The 25396-nt window shown below is 42.3% G+C and overlaps 4 protein-coding genes across 5 annotated transcripts in view; 1 reads left to right on the top strand and 3 right to left on the bottom strand.

Moving 5' to 3' along the window:
- The window catches only part of LOC131882550 (receptor-type tyrosine-protein phosphatase N2-like), a 32272-nt gene extending 15755 nt beyond the window's left edge, over nt 1–16517 (top strand). For both annotated transcript variants that reach the window (XM_059229732.1, XM_059229733.1), the window contains 16 exons: nt 819–1086; nt 7991–8123; nt 8197–8310; nt 8383–8643; nt 8720–8985; nt 9063–9125; nt 9201–9325; nt 9738–9824; nt 11037–11116; nt 11237–11313; nt 11382–11582; nt 11991–12133; nt 12297–12585; nt 12690–12887; nt 12949–13169; nt 13235–16517. In XM_059229732.1, the coding sequence (XP_059085715.1) occupies nt 819–1086; nt 7991–8123; nt 8197–8310; nt 8383–8643; nt 8720–8985; nt 9063–9125; nt 9201–9325; nt 9738–9824; nt 11037–11116; nt 11237–11313; nt 11382–11582; nt 11991–12133; nt 12297–12585; nt 12690–12887; nt 12949–13169; nt 13235–13445 (2737 nt within the window). In that variant the 3' untranslated portion in view covers nt 13446–16517. The remainder of the gene's footprint in view (nt 1–818; nt 1087–7990; nt 8124–8196; nt 8311–8382; nt 8644–8719; nt 8986–9062; nt 9126–9200; nt 9326–9737; nt 9825–11036; nt 11117–11236; nt 11314–11381; nt 11583–11990; nt 12134–12296; nt 12586–12689; nt 12888–12948; nt 13170–13234) is intronic.
- On the bottom strand, nt 2006–3056 carry LOC131882552 (uncharacterized). Its single transcript, XM_059229736.1, has 3 exons — nt 2909–3056; nt 2376–2798; nt 2006–2232 (listed from the first exon to the last, which is right to left on the bottom strand). Exons 1-3 carry the CDS (start codon nt 2912–2914, stop codon nt 2071–2073), a joined length of 591 nt encoding a protein of 196 aa, XP_059085719.1. The 5' UTR covers nt 2915–3056; the 3' UTR covers nt 2006–2070.
- LOC131882551 (uncharacterized) lies at nt 4502–5703 on the bottom strand. Its single transcript, XM_059229735.1, has 4 exons — nt 5556–5703; nt 5199–5486; nt 4795–5016; nt 4502–4716 (listed from the first exon to the last, which is right to left on the bottom strand). The coding sequence occupies exons 1-4, from the start codon at nt 5559–5561 to the stop codon at nt 4579–4581; spliced, it is 654 nt and encodes a 217-aa protein (XP_059085718.1). The 5' UTR covers nt 5562–5703; the 3' UTR covers nt 4502–4578.
- The window catches only part of LOC131882549 (uncharacterized), a 14439-nt gene continuing 1989 nt past the window's right edge, over nt 12947–25396 (bottom strand). The window contains exons 6-27 of the mRNA XM_059229731.1: nt 24756–25340; nt 24582–24672; nt 24370–24488; nt 24210–24298; nt 24006–24132; nt 22841–23118; nt 22412–22772; nt 22269–22354; nt 22071–22197; nt 21732–22006; nt 21293–21665; nt 20939–21157; nt 20562–20875; nt 20129–20492; nt 19835–20062; nt 19554–19759; nt 19032–19458; nt 18591–18877; nt 18310–18523; nt 18076–18234; nt 17840–17977; nt 12947–16766 (exon numbers count right to left, since the gene is read on the bottom strand). Coding sequence (XP_059085714.1) covers nt 16474–16766; nt 17840–17977; nt 18076–18234; nt 18310–18523; nt 18591–18877; nt 19032–19458; nt 19554–19759; nt 19835–20062; nt 20129–20492; nt 20562–20875; nt 20939–21157; nt 21293–21665; nt 21732–22006; nt 22071–22197; nt 22269–22354; nt 22412–22772; nt 22841–23118; nt 24006–24132; nt 24210–24298; nt 24370–24488; nt 24582–24672; nt 24756–25340 — 5360 coding nt within the window. The 3' untranslated portion in view covers nt 12947–16473. The remainder of the gene's footprint in view (nt 16767–17839; nt 17978–18075; nt 18235–18309; nt 18524–18590; nt 18878–19031; nt 19459–19553; nt 19760–19834; nt 20063–20128; nt 20493–20561; nt 20876–20938; nt 21158–21292; nt 21666–21731; nt 22007–22070; nt 22198–22268; nt 22355–22411; nt 22773–22840; nt 23119–24005; nt 24133–24209; nt 24299–24369; nt 24489–24581; nt 24673–24755; nt 25341–25396) is intronic.

The raw sequence follows: 25396 nt of genomic DNA, 5'->3' as shown, positions 1-25396 counted from the left end.
TGGCTTATTTTGATCGTTGATAATCCCAAAAAAGATTCGTTCCTGGTTCGTTGGCTGCAACCTTGGTTCAACGCATGAAATGGTATTACCATTTTCAAGACTTCCATTGTGGTTTTAAAATATATTCCTAAAATGTGTTGTAGGAATCCTTTCCAAATGTCGGAGTATCCCGAATCCCGCTACATTACAATAACCAACATTTTCGTTAAGAAGGTGGACCAATAAAGTTGCGATCGACTGTCCAGCTTGTGCTGTCGATAAAAATAATACTTAGGGTTCAACCACTATTTGCATAATGGAATCAAATGTAGTATCCGCTTGTCTTCTGAATTGTTAGTTACCAATCTGCACGAGTTGAAGATTATTGACGTTCAGATGGAGATGATTCAGCTCTTCCAATGTACCAACGACTTTTAATACAACTGACTTCAGAGCCCTGAAGGTTTTTTGAGTCTTTTTGATTGTTGCAATGCGTGCCAAGTCGTTCCATTTATTTGACACGTCCAACGTTGAGAAGTAGTACTTATCGCTCGAATTGGAACCAACCGAACATTGTGCTAATGAATTATTGATCACATCTTTTGGTTTTCTACGCCCGGAAATTGGGCTCCAAATTTTGGGCAGTTAAATAGAGGAAAAAGAAATGATAATGAGCTATCATTAGGCACCCAAAATTCTATTACTCCCGGTTTTCACAAGGACTGTTTTGGGCGGTCTTTCTTCCTCACGGAAATTGTTCACGAGCCTTATTCACTACAGACAAATTGTAATCGATATGCCCTACCATTGGTCATCGCTCATATTGGTGTTTCTTCTAGCTCTAAATTCGACAAAGCCGAGTGCTCTTTGTTTCTTCCATCGTCTCCCTTGGCTTCCAATCTTGATGACTTGTTCCTCGATAACACGGACGAGGATATGTTCTTCCCCGAGGACATTGAGCTGCCCCAAGAAGAGCAACAACAACAGCAACAACAACAGCAACAACAACAACTTGTTGCAGAAGAGATTCCAGAGGAATTCTTGGAGGCTCTTGAGGGCCTTCAGATCAACCCTGAGACCAGTGTGGTTCCCAAAAAGATTCCAATGGTGAGCTGTAGCAATGTAGCATAGTTGTATAACAATAACTTGATCTGATCAATGGGTTGAGTTTAAAGCCGAGTGTTAGTGTTACGTCGTGGTACTTGAAACAAACTAAAAATAATTAATCTGCCCGTCAAAACGATCATCGAAGCATGGATGATCTACAATAAAAGCTGGCTAGCAATTTGACCCACCTAAATACAGTAATATTTGTTTCTGCGCATAAAATCACACAAATATCAATTTATGTTATTGCTTATGATAAGGCGTGGTTTCTTCCATCTGACAATTTCGAAGTTATGGCCACGATGTATTTCTATTCCCTTGCAATTTTGTTCCAAAGCAAATCGGTTATATGACAAGCAAGGTATTCTTGTGGACGTCAAGCCTCATGGAAAGACCGGCTGACATGGAAAGACTAATCGTCATGCTAATGCCCTCTAATCGCACTTACTTGGAACAGAACATGTTGATGAACGAAGGACATGAAACATGCAAAACTGGCATTATCTCTTCTCTTCTTCCTTCATCGGCCTCCATATAGTCATAAGAAAATTGGATTTACAGATCTAACACAATCTACGTGAATTGTTGTCTGTTCACTCGGCAATTATCGGGGAGGTTGAAATGAATATTATTTGTTTAATACGCTGCTTACTACACTGGCCAAAATGATACATACTGAATGCTCTTTTAAAAGGTTATATTTTGACAATAATACGCTGTCATCCTACTTTCGACGACTGTGATCCAGTCATTTATATCTCTGAAATACGTCATACGTCGTTCGCGGCAGAAACGCCTAATTCAATGTGAAGCGCAACATCCATCATCTCTGGGCTTGAAAGGTCAACACAATTAATAATGAGACAAGAAATAGGTTTTGAAATCTACCGTAGTACCTAAATCACCACCCGCCTGGATGTAATAATTCAGATGTTTATTTGATAAGTTTTTAAAGCAACCTTTGCGTGACAAATGACGAGTTTCTTATTGAGGTTGTGCCTCGTCGAGCTTTTCTCGTGTTTCCGGGGTGAGGAATGCACAGCAAGCGTTCTCGGGGCGCGAGCAGCCCACCAATGTGCCCACGGTCTTGGTGAAAGTGTCGGTAGACTCCAGAGAGTTAACACAGATGGATCGCTCCTCACCGTTCTGAAAACATAGCCAATGAAAATGACCTTCAATGATTCCAATACAATTTTCCACTGAATCAGGAAATCATGTCACATGAGCCTAAGGCCGTGCATAGCGGAGTGTGTTCGAGATCAAGAAATCCTTGTTCTTTGCCTTCTTACCTGGCCGCCCTGAATGATGAAGGGGTTCTTGGCTGCAGAAGCATCATTGTCACATTCGCTCAAGGCATCGACCTCGTACCAACTGAGCAGAGCCTCGGGCAATGGGGCCGGTTTGGTTCCATCATTGGCAGGAGGAGGCAACCAACGGCAACACTCGCCCACGCAATCCACGTTCTCGCCTTGGTGCAACAACCATTGACTCAGGACGGGGAAGTAAATGCAGATTTCGGAATTCCCAGGGGTGGTGTACACCGGCCAGTTGAAGGTGACGACCTCGTTTTCGGTGGCGTAGGTCTCGCATTGCTCAGCCGAATCGACTCCCTCCGGCTTGATGAAATAGTAAGGCTGCTGGCCTTGGTCTGCGGACACGCCCAATCCACTCTGGGAGATCACTCCCACTAGTGCGATCACTGCGACAAACGCCTGAAAGGGAAGGAAAGGGATTGAGTCTTTTCATATCGCTGGCTGGGATGGTCTTCATCCAATCAACGAATGATCCGCCCACAATTGGAAAAAGCTTTGTTTGATCGTACCTTCATGATAAAAGGAGGGAGGACTATTATGTGTTTTACACGAATGCTCAAAAGTTACTGTATGCAGAACGGCGGTGATGTGGATTTATATACGCACATCACTCTACATAGAACGGGCCTGCCAAACCAAGTTCTAGGGTCTTTGTCCACCTAACTCAATTCAAATCTGGTTTGGTCATCTTCACGATCTTCTGCTGGTCGATAGGAGCTAGAATTACATGTGTAGTATACACATTATACCCCAGACGCCTCCAAAGAGGTTACATCCAGTGTGGATCTGCTTTCTGATTGTATTTTCCTCCTTGAGCGGCTAGTAACACATTTCTCAAGCTCTACAACTCGAACGACTCGCGACCCGCTAATAAGTAGAAACTGCTCCATCCAAATAATCATATTCGTTCTTGGAAAGGGACGTCGTAGGGAGCAGAGCAAATGAACTCGGTCTAATTTTCCATCAAAAACGTCTGCGCAAAAAAAACGAAACCTACCAGAGGAATAACCTTGAGTTAATAATCTACATTTCCATTCTCTACTGACTGTGTTCTTCTGCATACTTCAGTTATGAAAATACGTGGTCTGCGTGAATTTGAGTCTAAAGTTATGCACTTTCGAAGCTCACTGAAGCAAAGTGCACAAAATAGTATAAAAGCTGGGCCTGTCTTAAGACCTTGCGAGAGGAGGCTACAGTACTCGTTTGCTTTATGTCCTCCACTTTCCGAGCTATTAGCGTGGTGAGTACTTGATACTCAGAGGCTTGGTCTTGCGATCACATTGGAATGATCGGGACAGACAGAACCAGTGTTAGTACTGTTTTACGCGCCCTTAGAATTGATTGAATATCTTTTTATCATGATTATCTTATCACTTTAGCCATGTCCTGGAAAAAGAAAAAGACCAAATGAGTTTCCATGTTTTCAATATTTTTAGTTTTGTAGCCGAAATATTTTAAAAAGAAACAAGTCAAAACAATAGAAATAATGGGAAAAAATACATTAGCTTGTTTTGGAGAACCCTGGTAATCACAAAGCGGCCTAGCTTCGCTCATTGTCGTGTACAGTCTCTCCGTAGTGGGATGTCAAAATTGTTCACGAAAACAGAACTTCTCAAATCTAATGGTGAAGGAGTATCCTAAAACAACACCGTACTGTCATTCCAGAAAGGTAAGAAATGACTGCAGCAAAAGTCTGAGCCCCTTTTTGGCCATAATCACAAAATATGGAGACGCCAATTGTCGACGTCGTACTTGAGAACGATCATTGGCATGTCGGATAGAGATTAACTGACCAAAGACGCATCTTATTTACTGTTCGTGACTTCAAGTATTTTTAACCTCACATGAAGAACCTGTTTATCCTTCATACCAAGATCGAAAAATGCTCTGAAGAGACTAGGTTCAATTAGGCTTCTTTTCATCCCTTCAGATGAGGCTTCCAAATCTAGTCTCCATAAAGGCTCCAATTCGAAAATTTGATAATTGTCCTCATTCATCATTGCATGGAACATTCTTTTTTTCATGAAAGCTTTTTCAAGGAACCTTCAAAATTCTTGACTGCCTTCATTTATGTTTACAGTGCATTCGAATTAAAGTCCAAGTTCGGGTTTTCTTAGCCTTTATTAAACACATATCCATGTTTATCAACAAAATGAAAATCAGATCAATGAATATCTCTCTATTCTTGAGGGACAAGGGCTCCCGGGGGAGCAAAGATGCAACATCCGTTGCTGCAAATTTGAAGTTCCACCAAAGATTTTTGGAACGCGTCGAGGTTGTCTCTGGTGTTGTGACAAATGTAGACTTGATCTCGGAACTGGAGGACGAAGCAAAAGAACACTATGTATTATCATATTGGCTTTTTAAGCGTGAAACTTGCAACCGAAGAGCTCACCTCGCCCTTCATGATTTGGGGCTTGGCCTCTGTTTTATCTCCACTTTGGCAATTTTCAGACTCTGAAATGCTGGTCCATTTCACGGAGAGCTCTTGGTTGGGGACTGAGGGCTTGCCTTCCTCGTTAGGGGTCACGTATTCACAACATTCGCCATTGCAGTTACCTGTGAAACCCTCCTCGTAACGCCAGCTGTCGGCAATGGAGAAGATACAAATGTTGCTCTGAAATATGCAATAAATATGCAATACCCAAGCGATATTCAAGACCAATTTGTCCTACGGTTGGGGGGTGGAATTTGAGAACGTTTCAAAGTTTGACAACTGGCCCGTTTTTTACATCCTGTCTGACGAGCTAAGCCCCTCGAGCCAGCAATGCCTCACACGAATGGCTAAACAAGACTTACGTTCTCAGGCGTGACGAAGATTGGCGGGTAACTGAGAGCGGGTTTGTCTGCTCCATCGGCCATGGCCTTGCATTTCTCTGCCGAGTTCACGGAGGCTGGAGCGGTAAAGTACAATGGCGGAGGAGGGTCCAGAGGCTTCGTGATATCGGGGGAGCCTTCTTCATTGACCTGCTCCAAAGAGCTTGGACCTGGGGTGGAGGCAGGTAAGGAGGTTTGGGGCATGCCCATGACGCCTGGTCCACTCTGGGAGACCATCACTCCCATTAGTGACACCACTGCGATGAAAGTCTAACGGTACAAAAAGGGCCAACATTATTTTGCTGCTCATGACAAATACTGGACGACGGTTGACTATACCTTCATTTTGTTGCTTGGAGTGCTCAAGATTGACTGAAAAATGTCCTGTCTTTCGAACGTATTTATATGATCATCGTCGTATGTGTGTGTGTGTGTATGCGCTCGCTCGACAAAGAAGCCCTTAACCACAGTATTGACCACAGGATAAAGACTTTTTTTCTTTTACTTGAACACATATTGCAACAGGGTATAGGAGCGAGGAGAGGGGGGAGTTTAATAATAAGATTTTTTTGAGGAACTTTCAAATCATCAGTAAAAATATGAGCCAAAGTGATGGTGCAACCTAAGCAGATTTACGAGACATTAATCCATGAAATTTTCTTTTCAACTCTAAGAGAGAGGCTTTGAATGTTATATCTTTCTTCTTCTTTTGGAATGACGTCTTACCGAAGTAACTGCGAAAATTCCGTTGAAAGGTTTTTCTAAATGAACTATTTTTGTAGCTTTTTGTACTGTACGCTGGATCATTAAATCGCAAGGTAAATTGAATTCCCAAAATTCATTATCTCGATTAAAATTTCAAATACCATGAACCGTTTCAATATTTTTGAGGACTTTTAAAAGTTATTTATATCCAAGGGGGCATTGCATTTTATCACTTGGCCATTTACGTTGATTGATACGGTTCCAGGCATGAAATAGCTCAAACTTTGGGAGGAAGAACGCATTTTTGCGAACTTCCTTACCGTTACTGTTCAAGTTGTTCAAGATAAACGAATAACATATCTTCTTGCATCTCTATATTCAAATGATATCTGACATACCAACGAATAACTGTTGAACGATCTGGCTATCTCTTGAATATAGGATTGACCTGGAATTTTTATCTGAAACTTGTCCAAGTCTGACTTCAAACATGTCACTGTATTTCCTAACATGTGGTCTTCCGACTTTGCAACCCCAAAGGCACGAGACAATTCTGACTCCTCCAAGTATCAAAATGGGGCGAATTTTGAACACTTTTTTACTTTGCTTGTTTTCAAAGCTCCAAACAAAAAAAGTAATCGGACTTCTTGAGTAATTCATTCGATAAACTTTTGTTTGCGTGGTTGAGTTCCGTCAGGCTTTAGTGATTGGGTCCTGGGTTCTACGAAACTTTTCTTTGTTGTCCAACCTTACTAATTATGCAAGTTGCAATAAGACATTGGATAAATCGTTTCGCAATAGTCACTTAAGTGTCGACAAATAGCTGTTGCTAACGATGGCAATACGTTTTATGACTATTGTTGTTGGTGATGATTTTGTTGCTGTTGTTGTTGCTTATATTGGTACCGTAGTAACAAGTCATAAACCAAACCAAAGTGAGTCAGTTTCTGCGGTCGAAAGTTGAGGCAATGTGTTTCTAAGAATTCCCAGGCGAACAGGTTGGTAGAAACTGGTGAACTCGGCCTTTGTTGCATTTGTCTTGTAACCAAATGGCTTGACCATGGTGCATGCACCTATTATTAGGACATTGACATCACTTTGAAAGGGGACTCATGGACCTTAGACAGGGTGATGCTCGCTTCCTGGCTTCCTGGCTTACTTGTTGGTCAATTGGGTGATATCCCCTGCGAGACTTCCCCAGTCCCTCATTTCGACGATATTCCTCCTGAGACACGTCTTCCAAAGAAAACTGAATTACCCGGCACGGACACAAACAAGAGCATCATTTTAGGATGACAAGTCGAGCTCTTTCTGGTTGGCATATTTGAGAATGCTGGGATGACGAGTCGCCCTGTTGGCGATGAGGCTCAACAGTACAGTATTCTCGATGTGAAGAAGCCAAACCTGAAAACCGGTGGTCGCCTTTCAAGGACAACAAGTAGGCCCAAAGGAGACTTCTTTTGCTTTAAACATATCCATCCGAATCGGCTCTTGAATGGTAGATGGTTGCTTGATGTGCTTGAATAGACGTTTGAGTATTTGTCGGAATTTCAGTCCTCCTCAAAAGATCTCGAGAATCAAAACTAAGTATTCGCTCACGGTGGGAGAGTCACAACATCGTTCGTTTGTCGTGGTCTCAATTGTCATCGAATTGTTCACCCAAGACAAAGAAACGTGTTGCCAGCCAACTTGTATCAATATTTGAGCTCGGTACAGTTCCACGTCAGGGTCTGTTAGAAGTGTTAATACGGTCCTATACTTTTAAGGGCCATCGGCCATCTCCCAGCTAGAAGGAGCGGGTTTGGAGAAAGGGTCCACAGCTTGAGCCTGGCCGTTTTTGTCGTGTCTAGCTTGGTACATATCGCTCAATAATCAGATGAAACAAACGTTCACTGAAAACATCGTCAGCGTACGTAAAGTACTAGGTGCAATGCCTGGTTGTGCCTGGTTGTGCCCTTTGCTCAGAACATTCATGAAACTCGGAAATTGAAAGGTTCCGTCCTAAGAGCGAGCGCACGTCATGGCTAAGCTGTGAGTAAATATCTAAATATCCCATCTTTCCATTATAGGACAACAGAAATGAAAATCAAGATTCCATCTGGACACTTGATCGGTCCAGTAACAATGAGCAATTGGATGAGGAGGAAACAGGGTATGAAAGTGGCGATGATGAAGGCATTGTTCTGCCAGGCAACGACGAAGGTGATTGATTATTATCGGTTTACAATTGAGCTAGCTGGATTGGGAAACCTCAAGGAAATCCTTTATCTAATAGAACTTGAAAACTACCTCAACGACTTGGCTATGCAAGAAGATTTGAACAATGAGGACGTGGACGAGACTCCCACCCGCGATTGGCTGGATCTCCAAAACTATTTGAGGATGCGAGGTGAGTTTATCAGATATCAGGTAATAAGGGTAACTTAGTCACCAGATGTTAAACCAAGTCCTTTCACTGCAGATACTTTGGAACAGGATCATAGCGAGGAGGAGTCCTTAGGCGACTCCGAAATGGAATCAATTCCTACCAACGCTTGGCAATCCATCCAGAATATCCCTGTCCACGATGTCAGAAAAATTGGAAAGCGCAACAATCCAACCGAGTTCTCACCAAATCTTGGAACAAACTTTTATTTCTCTGGACCGCAAAACGACGAGACGGACGGTTTACTTACCCAAAACATTGAACAAATCTCCCAAGACCAATTCGATCATTCATCGGGTAACTTACTTGGATATAGATAGTAATATTAGCAATTTTGAGATGAAGCGTATTCTAAACATCGTTTTTCCTAAAGATTACCCCGCTGAAGACGATTCATATTTCCTGAATGATCACCTTCAATATGACAGTAATGACGACTATGTTGACGATGACAGAGATTTTGAAGAAGAGGCCAACAATGACATCTTGCCCGAGATGAGGCATCCCTCGGGCGGTTCAATTTTGCGACTTCCTGGTGGTGGTCTTGGATCAAGTATCTTCAATCGGAACGAACGATTGGATGTAAAAAAACCCGGTCCCTTCTATCCGAACAGTGCCAACAATTTCTTCTTAAACAAGGTGAGAAAAAGCATTCTGGGTGAAACGCATTCTAGCGAGAGACAGGGTTTTGATCACATTATGACTCTCCCTTTCAGCTTCTGAACAGTGATTCTGATGATATGGGCAAAACCTCGGAGTATAATCAAACCGCTGACGTGGTAAAATCCACAAAAATTGCTGCTATGCGTAGCATCAATATCATCGGATACACAATATTAATGCCTTTTTTTCAGGGTCAAGTCGAGTATGAGATGCCTCTTCTAGCCCCCATCAAAGATAAACGAGACCTTCCACTTGTTGAGGATAATGTCGAGAACATCGTGGAGCCACAGTTCGTACACATATCCCTAGGAAAAAGGTGATGGCCAGAACTCATACGCTCAAAGATCGGAGAAGCGATAATCATTCATCAAATATAGCTTCTTAACATTAGAATAATTCACACCAGAGCACAAGGCCCGGATTTGATGTGGAAATGCACATCCTCGGCAAAACAAAGTCCTTGGTTTTGATTCCACTTCTTCAAATATCAATGGAAGTTTTAAAAAGCCTGCTAAATGAAAAGATATCAACCATTCACGGACGGACCACGACACTGCCTGTCGGAACTGTAAACGGATGATGTGATGGCTAGCTTCGCTGACCGGGCGAGGTTCACCCCTCCGACCCTAGCACCCCAAATACAAAAAAAAATCATAATAAATCTTCATCCGACCTTGCATAGAAAAAACGCGTGCCACCAATGAACGCATTTGCCAATTGCTTTCCAGATTCAAAACTTATAATCAAGGATCCAACTTCGTGCATTACTTGGCTCAGGAATTTGGCATACCCGAGGAAGCCTTGGACGATCAAATGTGAGTAATCATGTGTACAAATAATTTATGACCGTCCTTGAGAACGCGTTTAAAACGAAAATTCCTCGCCATGTAATTGAACTTGATCAAGCATTTCAAGGTCCAATTGGTATTTATGGTGATTTAACAAATCATTAACAAATGCTCATGGCACATGTTTGGCATTGTGACGCAGAATTTGAATCACAAGCTTCAGCATTTTCAGCGTTCATTCTCAATAGTGAATAGTGAATGCTGAGTAGTGAATACGCTGGGGTACTACAATCAATCGACTTTATTTGCCTACTTGCTACTTCTTCGAGCTTTTTGAAATGAGCAAAACTGTTTTCAATATCACGGTATACACATCTGCCATCTGAACCTAGACTATTTCAAGGAACGAGCGCCACTGAGGGTGAACAAATCTTTGTGCCACTTGATCCTCCTAACTCTCGAGGGAGGAGCGAGGGGTACAGCTTGAGAAACAATCTCATTGTTTGACACTTCCTGGAAAATACTATATACCTTGTGCTTGTTCGTTCACACTTGAATCATTGTCCGAATTGAGAAGACAATATGGTCCTTTTTCGGTAAGTCGATTGTGGATTTGAATTGTACAAATCGCAATACATGCATAAGTTGTCGGGGAAAGCTCAGATTATTTTTTTGGCTCTTTCCATGAGCATCAGATGCTACTGGGATCACATCCATGTACATTCATGTGGAATATTAAGTTGTTATTTGTTTCGATTATCGTTGAAGGACCGACTTTGGCTTGTGATTTTTCTAACGTTAAGTTTGTGTTTATTTTGCCTCATAATGAACAATGGCTATATATAAAACCGATGAAGTGGTTTAGTTCCAGAAAAACTTGTGTATCCCTCTCATGCCAACGGTAGGCCATAATATTTTTTTCTATAAAGACCTTGGCAATGGACCCGAAAGGATGCTTATCAAAATGAGCAAACATGTATCTCTGAAAAGATGTCCACTTATATCCATTCTTTTCTTGCTCCAATCGAAATGTACAAAAATGTTGGCTAACTTGATCGCATAGTGCTCAACTGTACCTGAGTATAGTCCGACCGACCGCACACTTGTTATTACGTGCAATGTGACGGGTATATTTGGCTCAATATTTGGTTGTCTTTCGATGAAACGAGAACGTTCTTTGAAACAAGGAAACTGGTGCGAGTGAACTACGGGTTTTGATGCAATCTTCTTTACTTTCAGCATCGAGGATCACCATGTCCAATTCAAAGTGCACCCTAATCCTCAAAACATCAACGCACATGATATGGCTAAACGAATAGGTGAGTGATTTCACATGATCTAGACCTAGCACACCAACGAACAGGTGTGATTTGTTATTTTTGCGTTTTTTAAACTACGACGACGAAATGTCTGTTCTGTACATGCACGTCAATTTTCAGATCAAGATAGCTCGCTAAAAAGCAAAATTGAGGATCAAGTCGGAGTTCAGATTGGCAAAGCTGCCGCCGGAGGACGGGTAATATTCCATTGGTGGGCATGATCTCGCACTCATGAGAAATCTTTTGATTATCATGTCTTATACAGGATGACATTGCTAGCGTGTTTTACCCAGGAGGGTCGAACTTTAATCTTCTGATTTTGGTTGTGGTATCTGTTTCCGCGGTGGCGGCCTTACTCGTGGTGGGCGTAATTTCACTTCTGGTTCGCCGACGTGCCCGGGTGCAAAAAATTCGAAACCAAGACCTCCAAGAAGAAGAAAAGGGCAAAGCGCAGCAAGAATATCAAGTGAGTCAAGTTTCCCCAATGAATTAACTGATTCCCAATCGGATCGGCCTAAGCTTAGTTACTCTTTTTATGAACGTAAGTATGTAGGGGACAAAAGTTGAAGCAATCTTTTTTCTGACGATGACTTATTATTTGTCTAGCTTTAAAACGAAGGCCAGCACACTTGTTCTTAGACATGCCGTAGTCTAGGAGCAGACTCGAGGAACTTTCTGTGATTGTTATTGCTCTGTCGAGTGACTAAAAGTTTGCAACGCCGCCACAAAAGAAACGAAAAACGTTGCTGCCGATTTTCTCTTCTTTGTTCAAATTGAACGCATGTGTTGGGTTTTAGACAAACTTCAAGTGCGGAGGCCTCAGTTATTTGTCAGAAATTGTTGGCCAAAACTGACTGTCTAATCTCGATTACAGCAATTGTGCCGCGATTGGTCCAGATCCTCCAAGAAATCGGACTCCAAACCTGCAAATGTGACCACATCAGCAGTGAAGAAGCAACTTCAAAACCGGGAATCTAAAGAGTCTGAGGGTTCGAACAGATCTAGCACATCCTCATGGTGAGTAGGCGATCCAATAAGAGCTCTGAGGTTTGTTTATTGAACCTTTATTGGTCGTACCCAATGGCTATTTTGACTTCACTTCAAATGATGTCAACACTAGACCGATGCAGCTCGCTCGACCCCCTAATGGTTCATGGACCTCAACTTATCAATGTTACAGCAACGGTTCCAAGTGTGAGGAGCCCAACACCGCAAACATGGACATATCCACCGGTCACATGGTGCTAGCTTACATGGAAGATCATTTGAAGAACAAGCAAAGGCTGGAACAGGAATGGGTTGGCCTTTGTGGTTACGAAGCCGAGCCTTGCGCCACCACCATAGCGTACAAAGCTGAGAACAAAAAAAAGAATCGGTATCCAGATAAATTACCCTACGATCACAACCGGGTCATCCTGAATGCCATGGTCAACGCCTCAAACTCAGACTACATCAATTCATCGACAGTTGTGAGTTACTTAACAAGTTAGGATACTTGGGACAGTAGAAACATCTACTTCACCAATTTATCAACGAAGGACATCTCTATCATCTATTCTCGCTCTTAATGCAGACCGATCACGACCCTCGAAATCCTTCTTACGTGGTTACACAAGCTCCATTGGCCAGCACGGTGGCAGACTTTTGGCAAATGATTTGGGAACAAGGCTGTGTGGTCATTGTCATGCTGACCAGGCTCCAGGACAACGGATACCAGTTATGCCACCGTTACTGGCCAGAAGAAGGCTCGGAGCAATACCACATTTTTGAGGCGAGTTTTCATTCATGTACGTGCGCACTTTGGACAGGTTACTAACGAACGCATTACACAGGTCCATTTGGTGAGCGAGCATGTGTGGTGTGACGACTACCTTGTCCGATCCGTGTATCTGAAGAACACAAGAACTGGCGAGACTCGAACTGTCACCCAGTTCCACTTTTTATCTTGGCCAGCCCACGGAGTGCCGATCTCCACCAAGGCACTTTTGGAGTTCCGGAGGAAAGTCAATAAGAGCTATCGAGGACGATCTTGTCCCATTGCAGTCCATTGCAGGTAAAGTCGACCATCGGGGAGGCCTCGCAACTGTCACTTAATCATTTTGGTTTGATTTTATCTAGCGACGGAGTGGGCCGATCTGGCACCTATGTCCTCATCGATATGGTGCTGAATCGAATGGCTAAAGGTTGTAAAGAGATCGACATTGCAGCCACTTTGGAACATATTCGAGATCAGCGAGGAGGAATGGTTCAAAGTCGACAACAATTCGAGTTCTGCCTCATGGCTGTAGCCGAAGAGGTGCATGCCATCTTGAAGGCTCTGCCTCAGTGAGATCCACCATCCCTTAGCTGTTTCGGGTGGTCATCTGAAGTATAAGGTAACTTTACTCCATGCGGTCACCCTGAGACATCTCTTCGTAGTGTTGTCCGAAGCCCAAGCAGAATACGATTGAATGGAACCTGTCTTGAACCCTCGAGGGAGGCAGAACCACGTTAAACACTGTCCTTGGTGGGCCATGTAACATCAAACCCGGACAAAACCTACCACCAGGCCTATCAAGTCATGACGATGACGCAACACCTCATCGTTTGGGTGGTATTGGAGGACGATCGCTTTCGACGGTGAATCGCCTTGAGAAAGGAACACCTATTTCTCCAACTGAGGCTCCTGATTAAATGACAATTATTACCCATTCCTCAGAGGCACACTCACAAACACACATAGGATGTCTTAAGGAAGCTTCAACCAATCTTTTAGAGTAATATCCCTTAAAAAGCAAGTACCCAAAAATTACCAAGCATATCCTAAGTTAATTCAAATGCTGAGATGAGGGGCAGATATAAATCATAATTATATTTTCTTACTAATACAATTTAAACTTCAATTATTATTATCCATCATCTTTCCCGTTTCCCTGTTGTTGTTGTTAGCAACTATTTTCCCCTCCCAATATACTGACTAATATTACTAATGTTGCTACCACTGCAACTACTATTACGACAACAACAACTACAACTACATCGACATCAACCTCTTTGTGCAGTTTGAAATAGCACAACAACCCCTATTCTTATCTCCATCCCTTTCCCTTCAAATTGATCTAATGATTCAAAACAACACTTTATTATCAATTTTGTCTTTGTAGACTTCATAACATCCAAAAAAACTTGATGTCATCTGAAAAATTTACTCATGTTCTTTACCACATGCCATATTGACAAAATAGGCTCCACGTTTTTTTTTTTTTCATTTTTCCCCCTCAGTTCATAAAGACCATACTTCAAAACACGACAACAAAATCCCATCCATCCTCAAACTCCCCTTCAAAGGAACCTCCACTATCCCCATTCCCATATCATCTATATCAATAATCCTTTGGGTACCTTTGTGTCTTGATTTAATCGAACCAATCAGCAAGAGAGTCTGCTGTTTGGGACCTATTATTCCACACATGAGTTGCAAAGAGATGATTATTTCTGGAAACCTTAGCATCACTCTGTCATCTCAGAAAAACGAGATTACCCTAAACTTGTAATGAGGCATCACTTCAACCAACCAACCATCCATCTATCTTGAATACAAAAAAGTCAACGCCACCAACAACGCAAAAGCATACGGCTCAATGAAAAACATCCCTCTGACAGAAGTCGTCTAATTTGTCAAATCAGTAATACTCCCCCGGCCCCTCCCTTTTTGGACCCAAATGGATATAACCCGACTCTCAAAGCCTTGAAAATGTTGAAAAATAACGCCAAAAATATCCCACCAAATGCTTTAGTTGAGAATTTTGGTTTCTTCATACTTCGTTTTGATTTACAATCTAATCTAATTATTACCGTTTCAAATTTTGATTGATGTAAAAGTCAAAAAATAACATAACTCTCTGTGTGTGCAGATCCAACTAACTGAAAACACCTAACCCAAGATCTTAGGTGTCATGTTTGGACTTGTGTTGGGCTCAGAATGGGGCTTTCGGAGATCTCTCTCCCGACTCCTAAGCAACGCCAGGGCACCGATTCTCTATTGGGTTTCTCACGGTGGACTGGAACGGAGGCTACGGGGACTGGTGTCCGGGATCGCTGAGGATGAGAACGCGGGGGTTGCGACGTCGACACACAGATTGGTTCTTGCGGACATGGCTAGAGTGGTTATATTGTTGAAACAACTTCAAACGATCATCAGGCAACCGTGCTCAGTTCGTTGTCCCCCCCCCCTCCTTCCCCAAAAAACGTAATAAAAGTCCATGTCCAATCAACCGCTCAACTAGATGAAACCCCGCCGGATCATTCCGGGTCTCATCCGAACCAATCTCCCAAGCACTCCGTTCCAAGTCCAAGTGGGGTTGTACAGATTGGAGCAACACACACGACATGAGCACCACCAGACGAATCAATCCTCCTCCAAAGAATTACAAGTTCACCAGCCTCCTTGTAACTCTTTGTTTCATTCTTTAGTTGTGCTTCGTCCAGGGCCTCTTTGTTGTGTATGTTGAGGCCAAATTCAAAATGCAAATCCCCGTCACCCAATTGGGAACCAGCTCAACAGTTGCACATTCTGATTTGTTTCGGAATCGAGTGCTGTGATGACCCGGGTGTGAGGTGGCCTTTGAGCTATGGACAGACGTTTCCCGTGCTCAAAACTGATTGATGTCTGGAGAATCTCTGGTCAAGCTTAAGGGAGACCTCCCATCCCTGAATGGGTCTCGAGACTGTGCCTTTTCTATCAACCAAACGTCAAGGCTTCTTCACTCGATGAACCTGGCCTTGGTTTGATGAAAGATCACCATAGAAAGAGGGTGCATGGATGTGTCGGTGTGGATACCGGTGGGTCAATGGACACTTTTTGACACACACCCTCGGTGATCAGTTGCCGGCAGCTCAAACACAACTTCAAACATTATCCAAAATATCTAAATTTGCCTGTAGTGAAAAAAAAACAAATAACTAGAATATGAAGCGATTTTGAACCGCTTTTTGTGTACTGGAACATCTTTTCCCCAGAGCTGCCGATATCACTTTATACCTGAATTGACCATGACAGAATTCAGGTTGACTCATGGTCCTCTATCTTGTTGCTGGATTTTTGGGGTGACCTTGATTCTGTCTACAACTTGGGGGCTTTTTGGTCTTGTACAAAGATCTTCGGGCCTTCAAAACATATATCGAATATAATCATGTCTTTTATCCAAAGTTATGTTCTTCTACGCTTCATTTGGTTTTTATTTTAAAATCTGATGAAGGGCTCAAATTTTACCACCTTTTAGGGCAGAAAAAAAACGAACATCCCTCCCGATATTGCTCTATCTACCATCAAAAATAGTGTAGTCACATTCATGTTAAAAAACTATATCAATATGAAATCAATGTTTTACAATTGATGAATAAATTGTTTGTAAAATTGGAAGCAGAGCGCATTTATTTCCTCGATTTTCATGACAATTTTTTAACACTAATGTTGTTGGTCCATGATGCTCAATTGCCCAAGGTAATCCGCAACGGTACTCACCTAAAAAGTCAAACGCTTGCAATGAACGATCCAATCGGTCATTCCACTCCGAAAATAAGTCATTGATCCAAGTTGCGTTCCACACACCATTCCAGCCAAGCAGCCAGGCATCATTCCAAGCGAGAGTCTGACTGATTTCTTCAAGACCTAAGTTTGATTAATTCAGATTAAAATGATCAAGATGGGAGGGCTTTTCATCGAAAGTTGGGAAGGCAACCAAGAAATGTGAATCACTTGCTGATGAAATGTAATCCATGTCAGAAACAGGTGCCTCAAAAAGAGGATAGGTTATCATGTGACATAACTTTGAGCGCCTGCATCATTTCTCAAAAAGTCAAAGTAGACCTGTTGGCCCTCGGAGCAAAGAGACGTGGTCTAGTGGTTAGTGGCATGGCAGAGGTCCATTGTTTGATTATCAAGGAAGACTTTCAGACGTGCACTCCACCCCCACCCACAATTACAAACGGCGAACCAATCTGAACCGGAGTTAACACTGACCAATGGAAAAATGTACAAATGATGTCATGGGTTAGGATTAACTATCCAACCCATGCATCTCATAACCAAAAAATGTACAATGCTAGTCCCAATACCAATTCGATCTTAAAAAGATGGAGGCTATGACGTGCTAAGAAACCATGATCCCGTCCCCTCTCGCTTCCCAAGAGTTACTTCTTGTCCGCACATGTGCAAAGCTGATGCTCCATCTTCATCCTGGAATATTGATCCTGAAAAATGCCCTCCCAGTGAATGTGCTTTGTCTTCGTTGTGAGGCCTTAATGAAAAAGAATGTATGGACCTCCGCCGGGCCTTGAGCAGTCTCACAGGAACACTATCAAAATGAAATATATCTAAATGATTTTTTGAGTGAATTGGCAAAATTGTCAAAAAAAAGTCTTTAAAAACGTCTCTAGTGGTTAAGTAGCTCCAGGCCATTTTGTTCTCTCGTCAATGGTTGCCCTCTTTGAAAAATAATATGTTGATTGACATACGTAACTTCCAACTTGTCACCCTCTAAAGTAGTATAATAATATCACCCAATTGATCTGAGAAAAGTTCAGGAACCAAAATGACATTCAATATTGCAATCGTTCGCCCAACCTTTCGACTAAACTTCGGGCAACCTGAGATCTGATACGAGTTATCCGACTCGTCATTCAAATTATCTCTTTCGTTTAAATAAGATTTGTCCCTCTTTGTTCGAGTATTTATCACCTTACCATATTTCAATGTTGCATTGTGACGGGATGCCAATTCATTGTCTGGGAACGCTGGCCCAGAAATGTAATCGTAGCCGCTCAATCCCAGCCTTTGAAATTCGTCGGTGCTTTCCAACCAAATGGCGTAAGCTTCTTTGACTGCAAAGGGCCAATTCAAAATTCCAGCATATGTTGTGTTTTTTTTAAACAAGTATGACAAAGGCAATAAGATAGTTTTGCCCTGATATGAATCTTACTAGATACACATTTTGGCCATGGGTTTGGTTCTGAGAAGACGCCACTGCTTCGGCAGTACAACTGAACTTGAGGTTTGATAAGCCAATTGTGGCTGAGAACTTTGCCTGGTTCACAATCAAAGTAGAGTGATGATCCAACTGGAATGGCCGGATTTACTCCTAAAATGGAGGAAGCAGATGTTCAATGGTTATTGCATTTATTCTCCTCAAGTCATGCTTTGTTTCGATTCGCACCCTTTTTAACAAAACCAATGTATTGAACGTCAAAGCCGCCGTCCACGCGTACTTCCGAGATCTGCATAGTGGTTATGCCCACTTGGAGGCAGAAGTCAAATTCAGTGTTGTCATTAATCTGAATCTCAAAGGCAGTGATATCCAAATTAGCGTTTATTCGAATGATGATGGGATCACCTTGTTCCATGACGATAGACTCATTTTGGTAATCATGCTATAAAAAAGAAATGCACTGGCTAAAAGGCTAATTTGGATAATTTTCTAGCCTTCAATTTACCGACCATAAATCTGTTGGTTAAGAGAACAGAGTTATCCGCAGGGTTCAAAGCCATGTCTAGTACAACATCAAACAGATTATCGACAAATTTCAGACTATAGTTGTGGCTTATTTCGGTTAGTATTCCTTCGAAGTGAAATGAGTGCGATGTTCCGAATTTCCTGGTCCCAGGGAACACTAACGGGGATTTGCGTTGAAAGTCGTTCAGATCAGTCAATAACTCAATCTCTTGGTGGTTGAACACGAAGCCAGAGTCTAAAGGAGGCTCATGAACCACATTGCAATGGGTATCTACCAAAAAAATGGCAATAATAGCAATTGAAATTTAAGTCAAACTCTTTTTTGAAGACCGATATCCATTTTGAACTTTGAATATAGATATTCTCATTCAAACTTTTATGTATGAAATGTTGCGGAGGAACAGTGTGAGTGGAAAACCACTCACATTGACAATCCGGGAGTTTTTGAATACTCCATGTCCGATTCCATTGGCATTGGCTCGTAATCCTTTGGGCTTGTCGACCATCGCCGTAAACGAAAGTAGCATGAGGTCCACAATTGTAAGTGATTTTCGACTTATAGAAAATGTTGTTGTTCCAATTCCGGAACCCACGTAACGGTTTCTCTACTGGTTCATCAAGGGTACAATACGCCGTGTCAAAACACATTTCAAAGTTTCGAGCATCATAGTATCCGCTCGGTAGACATTTGATGAATGTGGAATACCTCTCCCGACTCGATTCAAAATAAAACCCAGGCTGGCAAACATATTCAATCTGTTGATGAAAGGCCACAGGGCCATAATTCCAAAGTCGCATCATGTTGCGAATCAGTGGCGGGTCCACACAATTGACAAGCACACAATTTGGCACCTACACATTGGAAATTAGTGAGGGTTACTCTGCATATTTATGTACATTTGGCCAAATCATCGTTTATGCATATGTGAAATCCAGACTCTCCGTACCTCGCTAGGATACCAGGTCTTGTTCCACAAGGCGGTGAGTTGAAACACATGCACAAACATCCCTGAATCAATCTCAAAAGCTCGGTTAGGGTTACATTTATATTCTATGATTGTCCCATAAGCTGTCTTGGCTAGCATACTGATATTCCAATTCACATAATAGCCCTCGCTCGGAGGAGGGGGAGGGGGTACATTCCGAAATCTGGCTGAAAATGGTCATGGCCCAAAATATTGAAATGCGTTAAATATGATCGCATTAACTAACAATTTTGACTCCTTACTTGATGGTAGGTCACAATACCAATCAGTTTCGTAATGGGACCAGGTTCCGTTTCTTTGACAAGTGATATCAAAGCCTGGGAATGAATGTTCATGGTCAAAGTTGTAGCCATTTTGACATTCATACCTCGCTCGATAATCAAAGGGGGCCAAATGGCCCTCTGGCAAAGGGTTCAACAGCTGGATCCGCTTGGACCAATGAAACACACGAGCAGGAGGACATCCAAAAGCTACAACAAAAGAACTGACTCGCAGTGCCAAAATGAAACTAGGCGAAAACCATCGCGCCTTCTTACGTTTACATTGCAAAGAAAATGACAATTTGGACCAAGTTTTATTCCATTGGCAAGTGATGTCTTGCTCCTGAATTGCATGGCTTGAATTGACCGCAAAACCAAAACCTGGCGGACACTGATAGCTGAGGATCGAACCAAATTTGTAGGGGTCAAAATGCTCTTTCAGATCAAGATCTTGAGCATCCACTTCACATTGTGTGGTTGATTCACATGGTCTACAAACGAAGTAGTCGACGCAAGGCTCAGGCTCATCAACTGGATGTTTGATTGTGAGGATGACGGTGTTGTCTCTACCATCCACATGAAAATCGCAAGTCAAAGATAAGATTGTATTAGATGTTGTAATGCTCAAGTTGGATTGAATCTGAAAGACAAAAAAAGACCTAACAAACCCATTAAAATGGTGAAGTTTGCGCTTTTTCTTTTCACTCACTCCACAACTAAATTCGACGTTGGAGATTGAGACTGGGTAGGAAAAGGCTAGAAGTCCGTTGATGTGTGTGCCAATGCTTGGATCAAAAGTCAGAGTGTATCCGCTAATACTCATATTCTTCCCTCTCATGTCGGTAGTTCTGACTTGTGAGACCTTGCGAATCAAAGGAGATAAACATGCTTCGGATCCAGGCAAGGGCTCCCCCAAGGAGACATTCCTGGACCCTAAACAAATTTGTCCAAAGGCTTGGCCTGTACTTTTTTGCTTGATCGTGATATTCTCAGGTGGAGTTGGGTAATTATTGCAGTGCTTGGCTGAAAAAGACCAAGATCGCCCATTTGAAAAAAAGGTAAAAAACGAAATAATTTAAAAAGTACTTGTCACGCAGGGTGTCCAATCAGGGGCGGGCGTGTTCCAAATTCCTGTTGATTCGCAAGTTGCTTCTTCGTACAGGTGATTGAAATCGTGCTCGAATTTTTGTCCCCTCTGGCATCGAAATTGCAAGGCCCTGCCAAATGCCACTGGCAATCCATCCCATTTATAAGGCTCCAAGTTGAACTCGGGAGACGGTTGTGGAATCGAACCACATTTCAATTCTGCACAGAAATATCAATCTACATCCGATGTTTTTGTCAGCAAAAAGCTATGTTTGTGTGAAATCACACATGAAGGGCTTAAATTTCAGTCCGAAATTGCCCGCTATTGGATGTATTTGACATGATATATCTTACGGTGACACGGAGGAAGGGTTAGGGGCAGATTCCAATTTCCATCTGAACCACATTTGTAGGTCAGGTTTTCCTCCAGAGTTGTGGCGTTGAATTGAAAAAGTGCATAAGAACCACATGAATATTCCACAATAGCTCCGTAAAGCAAAGATTCAGAGGCTGGATGAAAAGTGTAGTCTTCTGTGGTCCGACTTGAAACCAGGTCCTTATGAGTGTTTCCGCAAATTACTTTGTAGACGCACACCCCAATGCTTGGACCATGCTCAACAATGAAAAATATCTCAATCAACTCAATGTCATATGGCTCCATCATGTCAAACAAAAGTTGCAATTGATGGTCACTTTGGCCTGCTGTCACATAGACATGGCTGGGCACCTAGAAAGCCAGTCTCTTAAGAATGATTTTCACAATTATTGCAAGCAAAAGATGGCTTGTCTATACCTCAATGTTATTCATTTTAAGTACGCGAGAGAATGTCAAGTTGGCTACCACTTGACGTGTTGTTGAAGTTACTTTCACCACCATTTTAATTCTAACATGAGTAGCATTCAGTGGTGTCTGTTCGTGAATCTGTAACCTCATGTTTGAGCAATCATCATCACCAGCCAAGATGCCATTACCACCGATACACGGACCAAAACGAACACCTTCATTTAGAATGCGAGCAGACCCGTGAAGCAAGGCTGGAGGGGATGCCAAGGGAGGGCAATGAAGCTCTAAAAAGTTACTTTTAATTTTCAGTCGAAGCTGTTAAGGTAATTAAATGAGACTATTGCTCACCCCTTATACAAGTAGGCCACTTGATCGGAAGATCATAATGTCCGTCATATCCACACAAGACATTTAATACATCATCACCGGGATCGTTCTCCAATCGCATTCCATCTCGACAGACGTAAGGGGTGTACTTCAAAGGAAAGATACCAGGGATGGCTTTCATTCATTTTCTGCATTGGAAAACTGTGCATTATTACTCACCTCCCCCACTTTGGTAAAAGAGCTATTTCGATAAGGCAATAGATTTGTATCAAGTGGAGCGCTTGGAGGGAGATCACAATACGTTTCTAATCAGGAAAACGGTGTAGGGATTAAAGAAAAAAGACAGATTATGTTTTTCTTACTGACACAATCCGGCACAGGATTTGGAAAGTTCCAAACTTTGGAATCCAAACAGGAGTAATTCAATATTTGAGGTCCAATGACTCCCCCAAAGTAAAAGGCTGTCAAATTTGGACAAGTGAACTCAATCAAAGATCCCACTTTAACAGCATCCACATTTGGATCGAAGGAGTTACGCAAAGCGGGGTCTGTGATACCTAAAAGCTCTGAATCTGTTCCACATGTCACTTGGTAAACGCATAGCTCTTTGCCAGAAGTAACTTCGTGAGATACAGAGAATGAATGGGTTGATGACACGCCCACTGAGAGCCCAGTAAACGAGAACGAAAGTCGGCGGTCAGACTCTTGATTTGGTTTTAGTATCTGTGCGTAGACAAGTAGAAATGCATATCAATCTCATATTAACAGAATGATACAGTAGTTTATCAAACCTCGAAGTCTGCAGCCAACAATTGTTTCGAGAAAACGATGTGAACATAAAGATGTGTGGATGCGATTGGGGTGATTTTCAGCTCAAACGTTGACTTGAGACGCGTGGAAGAGGTAAACCCCATATGAGTCATTACTAGTTCCACTTCTGGACACATTGGAGAAATTTCAAACGTATTTGGCTCATGATTCCCAAAGCAAGGGCCAAATGGAGCGCCGTCAAAGAAGAGCTTCACACCGCCATTCACGGGTGTTGGTGACAATAAAGGGCAAGTTGCATCTGAAATATTGGTTTTGAGATAGTTCAACCATTTATCAAGCGGCTGGGTCAGGAGGAAAAAGTAATTATTCAGGAAAGTTGATTCATCGACGAGGGAGGATACGTGGCGAAGTGGGTAGCGCAGATTCTTAGTTTGAGAGAGGTCCCCGGTTCGATTCTCCTCCATGATCATTCTCAAGGCAACTCTTGGACGCTAACCACACCCACTGACCCACACCCACTGAATGCGTGTCATAGGCAGCTTGGGATCTCTTGAACGACTGGTACTGGTTTTGACCTTTACTTATTATTTATTTCTTTAGCACTACCAAGGCCTGAATCATGAATGCTATAGTTTTGAATTAAAATTGCCCACCCTCTGTCTCTGGTTCTTATCATCTCGTGCGGCAAAACTTAGGTCAATTCGGTCACCAGTTCTTTCGATTTGAAGAGTTTAAAGCATCTGAAACATAGAAAATTTTCAGAGAAGTAATTGATTATTTTTCGAATAAAAAGTGCACCTAGGCGCTTATGTTTTGATTTAAGAATTGTTATTCATAATTCAGGTAATGGCAATGCTAAAAACAACAAAACAAGTACCGGCTCAAACTATGTACAGTAGTCCCTGCTGCCTAAGAGAGCCCAAATGGCCCATGACACGTATTTGCCTCTGGGGGAAAGAAGACATCGGAATCACCTAAACCTTCAAAATCATCCTTTATTTAGTTTGTTTATTACACGCTTCTGTAAATTTCCATGATCGTCCCGTTTTGGTAATTTCTGCCCATATTGAGGGTGACTGAAATCGTGAGGTAGTCACGCAGAATTGGCCAAATGTTATTGAGAGGGAATGCAATATTTTGAGGCATGAAAGTCCGTTTATCCGCAATAATCTTGTAATAGTTTACCTGTGACGCAATTTGGCCATGGGCTAGGGGTTAAGAAACTTCCGTCATCTTGGCAAATAAGAGGTAATTCAGACAATCCTGGCCTAGTTTCTACTACCAAACCATCTGGGCAAGTGAAATTCAAGGTCTAAAATTGAAATGCACAAGATTAAAATATGCATTAGCGATATTCAAACGATGGACATGCAAGTCACAAGTACTTACTTGGCCCACTGAAACCGGCTCTCCATTCCAAGAACTCACAATAAAACCCTCAGCTAAGTGATTGGTTCCAGGCATAGGACAGGCATCAACTATGGGAACAATCAGATAAATGATTGAAAAATGGCTGTCCAGGTCTTCAAGATTGGCAAAATTGACTTACACACACAGGTTTTTGGTACCAAGTTTGAACTCCAGCCAGTGCTTAGACAACCAAGAGTCAAATGATCGTGAAGATTGCCTGACTCATCCTCAATCTTCATTCCAGAGGGACAACGAAATCTAAACATGAAAAAAGGGTCATTTCCCATGTCATTCGAGACGGCTTGCACAGCCGGCCAGTGTTGTCAAGATTCGGAGTGTATAATAACATACGTATGATTTATACCCAATCTCTTGTAATATTTCAAGATATTGACTTTGCTTTGAACTTCTTCGTTAAATAACAATGAACTGCTGGTAATATCTGAAAGGATGAAGAAGTTATTTTCATTCAAATAAAAAACCACTCTTTAACTCATGACCCTAATTCAACGACGGCTCGGTTACCAGTCACGATGGGATTTTCAACCTTGTGTCCGAGCCATTCGAAGGCAAAATGAATAGAATTGTCCTGGTATCCAACGGGTAACAAAGTCCAACCAGACATGTCAGGATTCATCTTCCTCAGCAGATGCTCTGAGTCCCCACTCCCAATTGCGAGTAACGAACCATCTGCTCTGTTAATCAAGTAAAAAGGGGGGCTAGATGGAAAGGCCAACTCTGGCGGCGAGTCCCAAGAATCAGAATCAACATGATATCGATCAACCACTAATGGATTTGTCCCCAAGTGATTCTCAATGAGGATCACATAGGTGTCTCCAGTGAGACTGATCCACGTAGCGCAAGAGCACAGACCATTCCGTAACGTGGGACGGGACGAGATGGCTCTATAATTGTCTTGACTAATGTCGTAGATATAAGACGTGACCACATCCATGTGATTGATTCCATTTTGAGATTGGGTGACGATATTTAGCATGATCTCCTGACTGTTCAAGGGACAAGCAGCTCCCGATTGTATTGTACCATATGGGAATGGACTCACCATGGAACAACGATTAATGCTACAAGCATAGGCGTCGCTTAGGCTCCCTGTAGAAAGATAAGAGAAAAATGACCCAAAAATCTAATGATGTTTCGTAGCGGAC

Source organism: Tigriopus californicus, chromosome 6 (assembly GCF_007210705.1).
Source record: "Tigriopus californicus strain San Diego chromosome 6, Tcal_SD_v2.1, whole genome shotgun sequence".
Classification (NCBI taxonomy): Eukaryota; Metazoa; Arthropoda; class Copepoda; order Harpacticoida; family Harpacticidae; genus Tigriopus; species Tigriopus californicus.
This window is presented reverse-complemented; position numbering and strand designations above follow the sequence as displayed.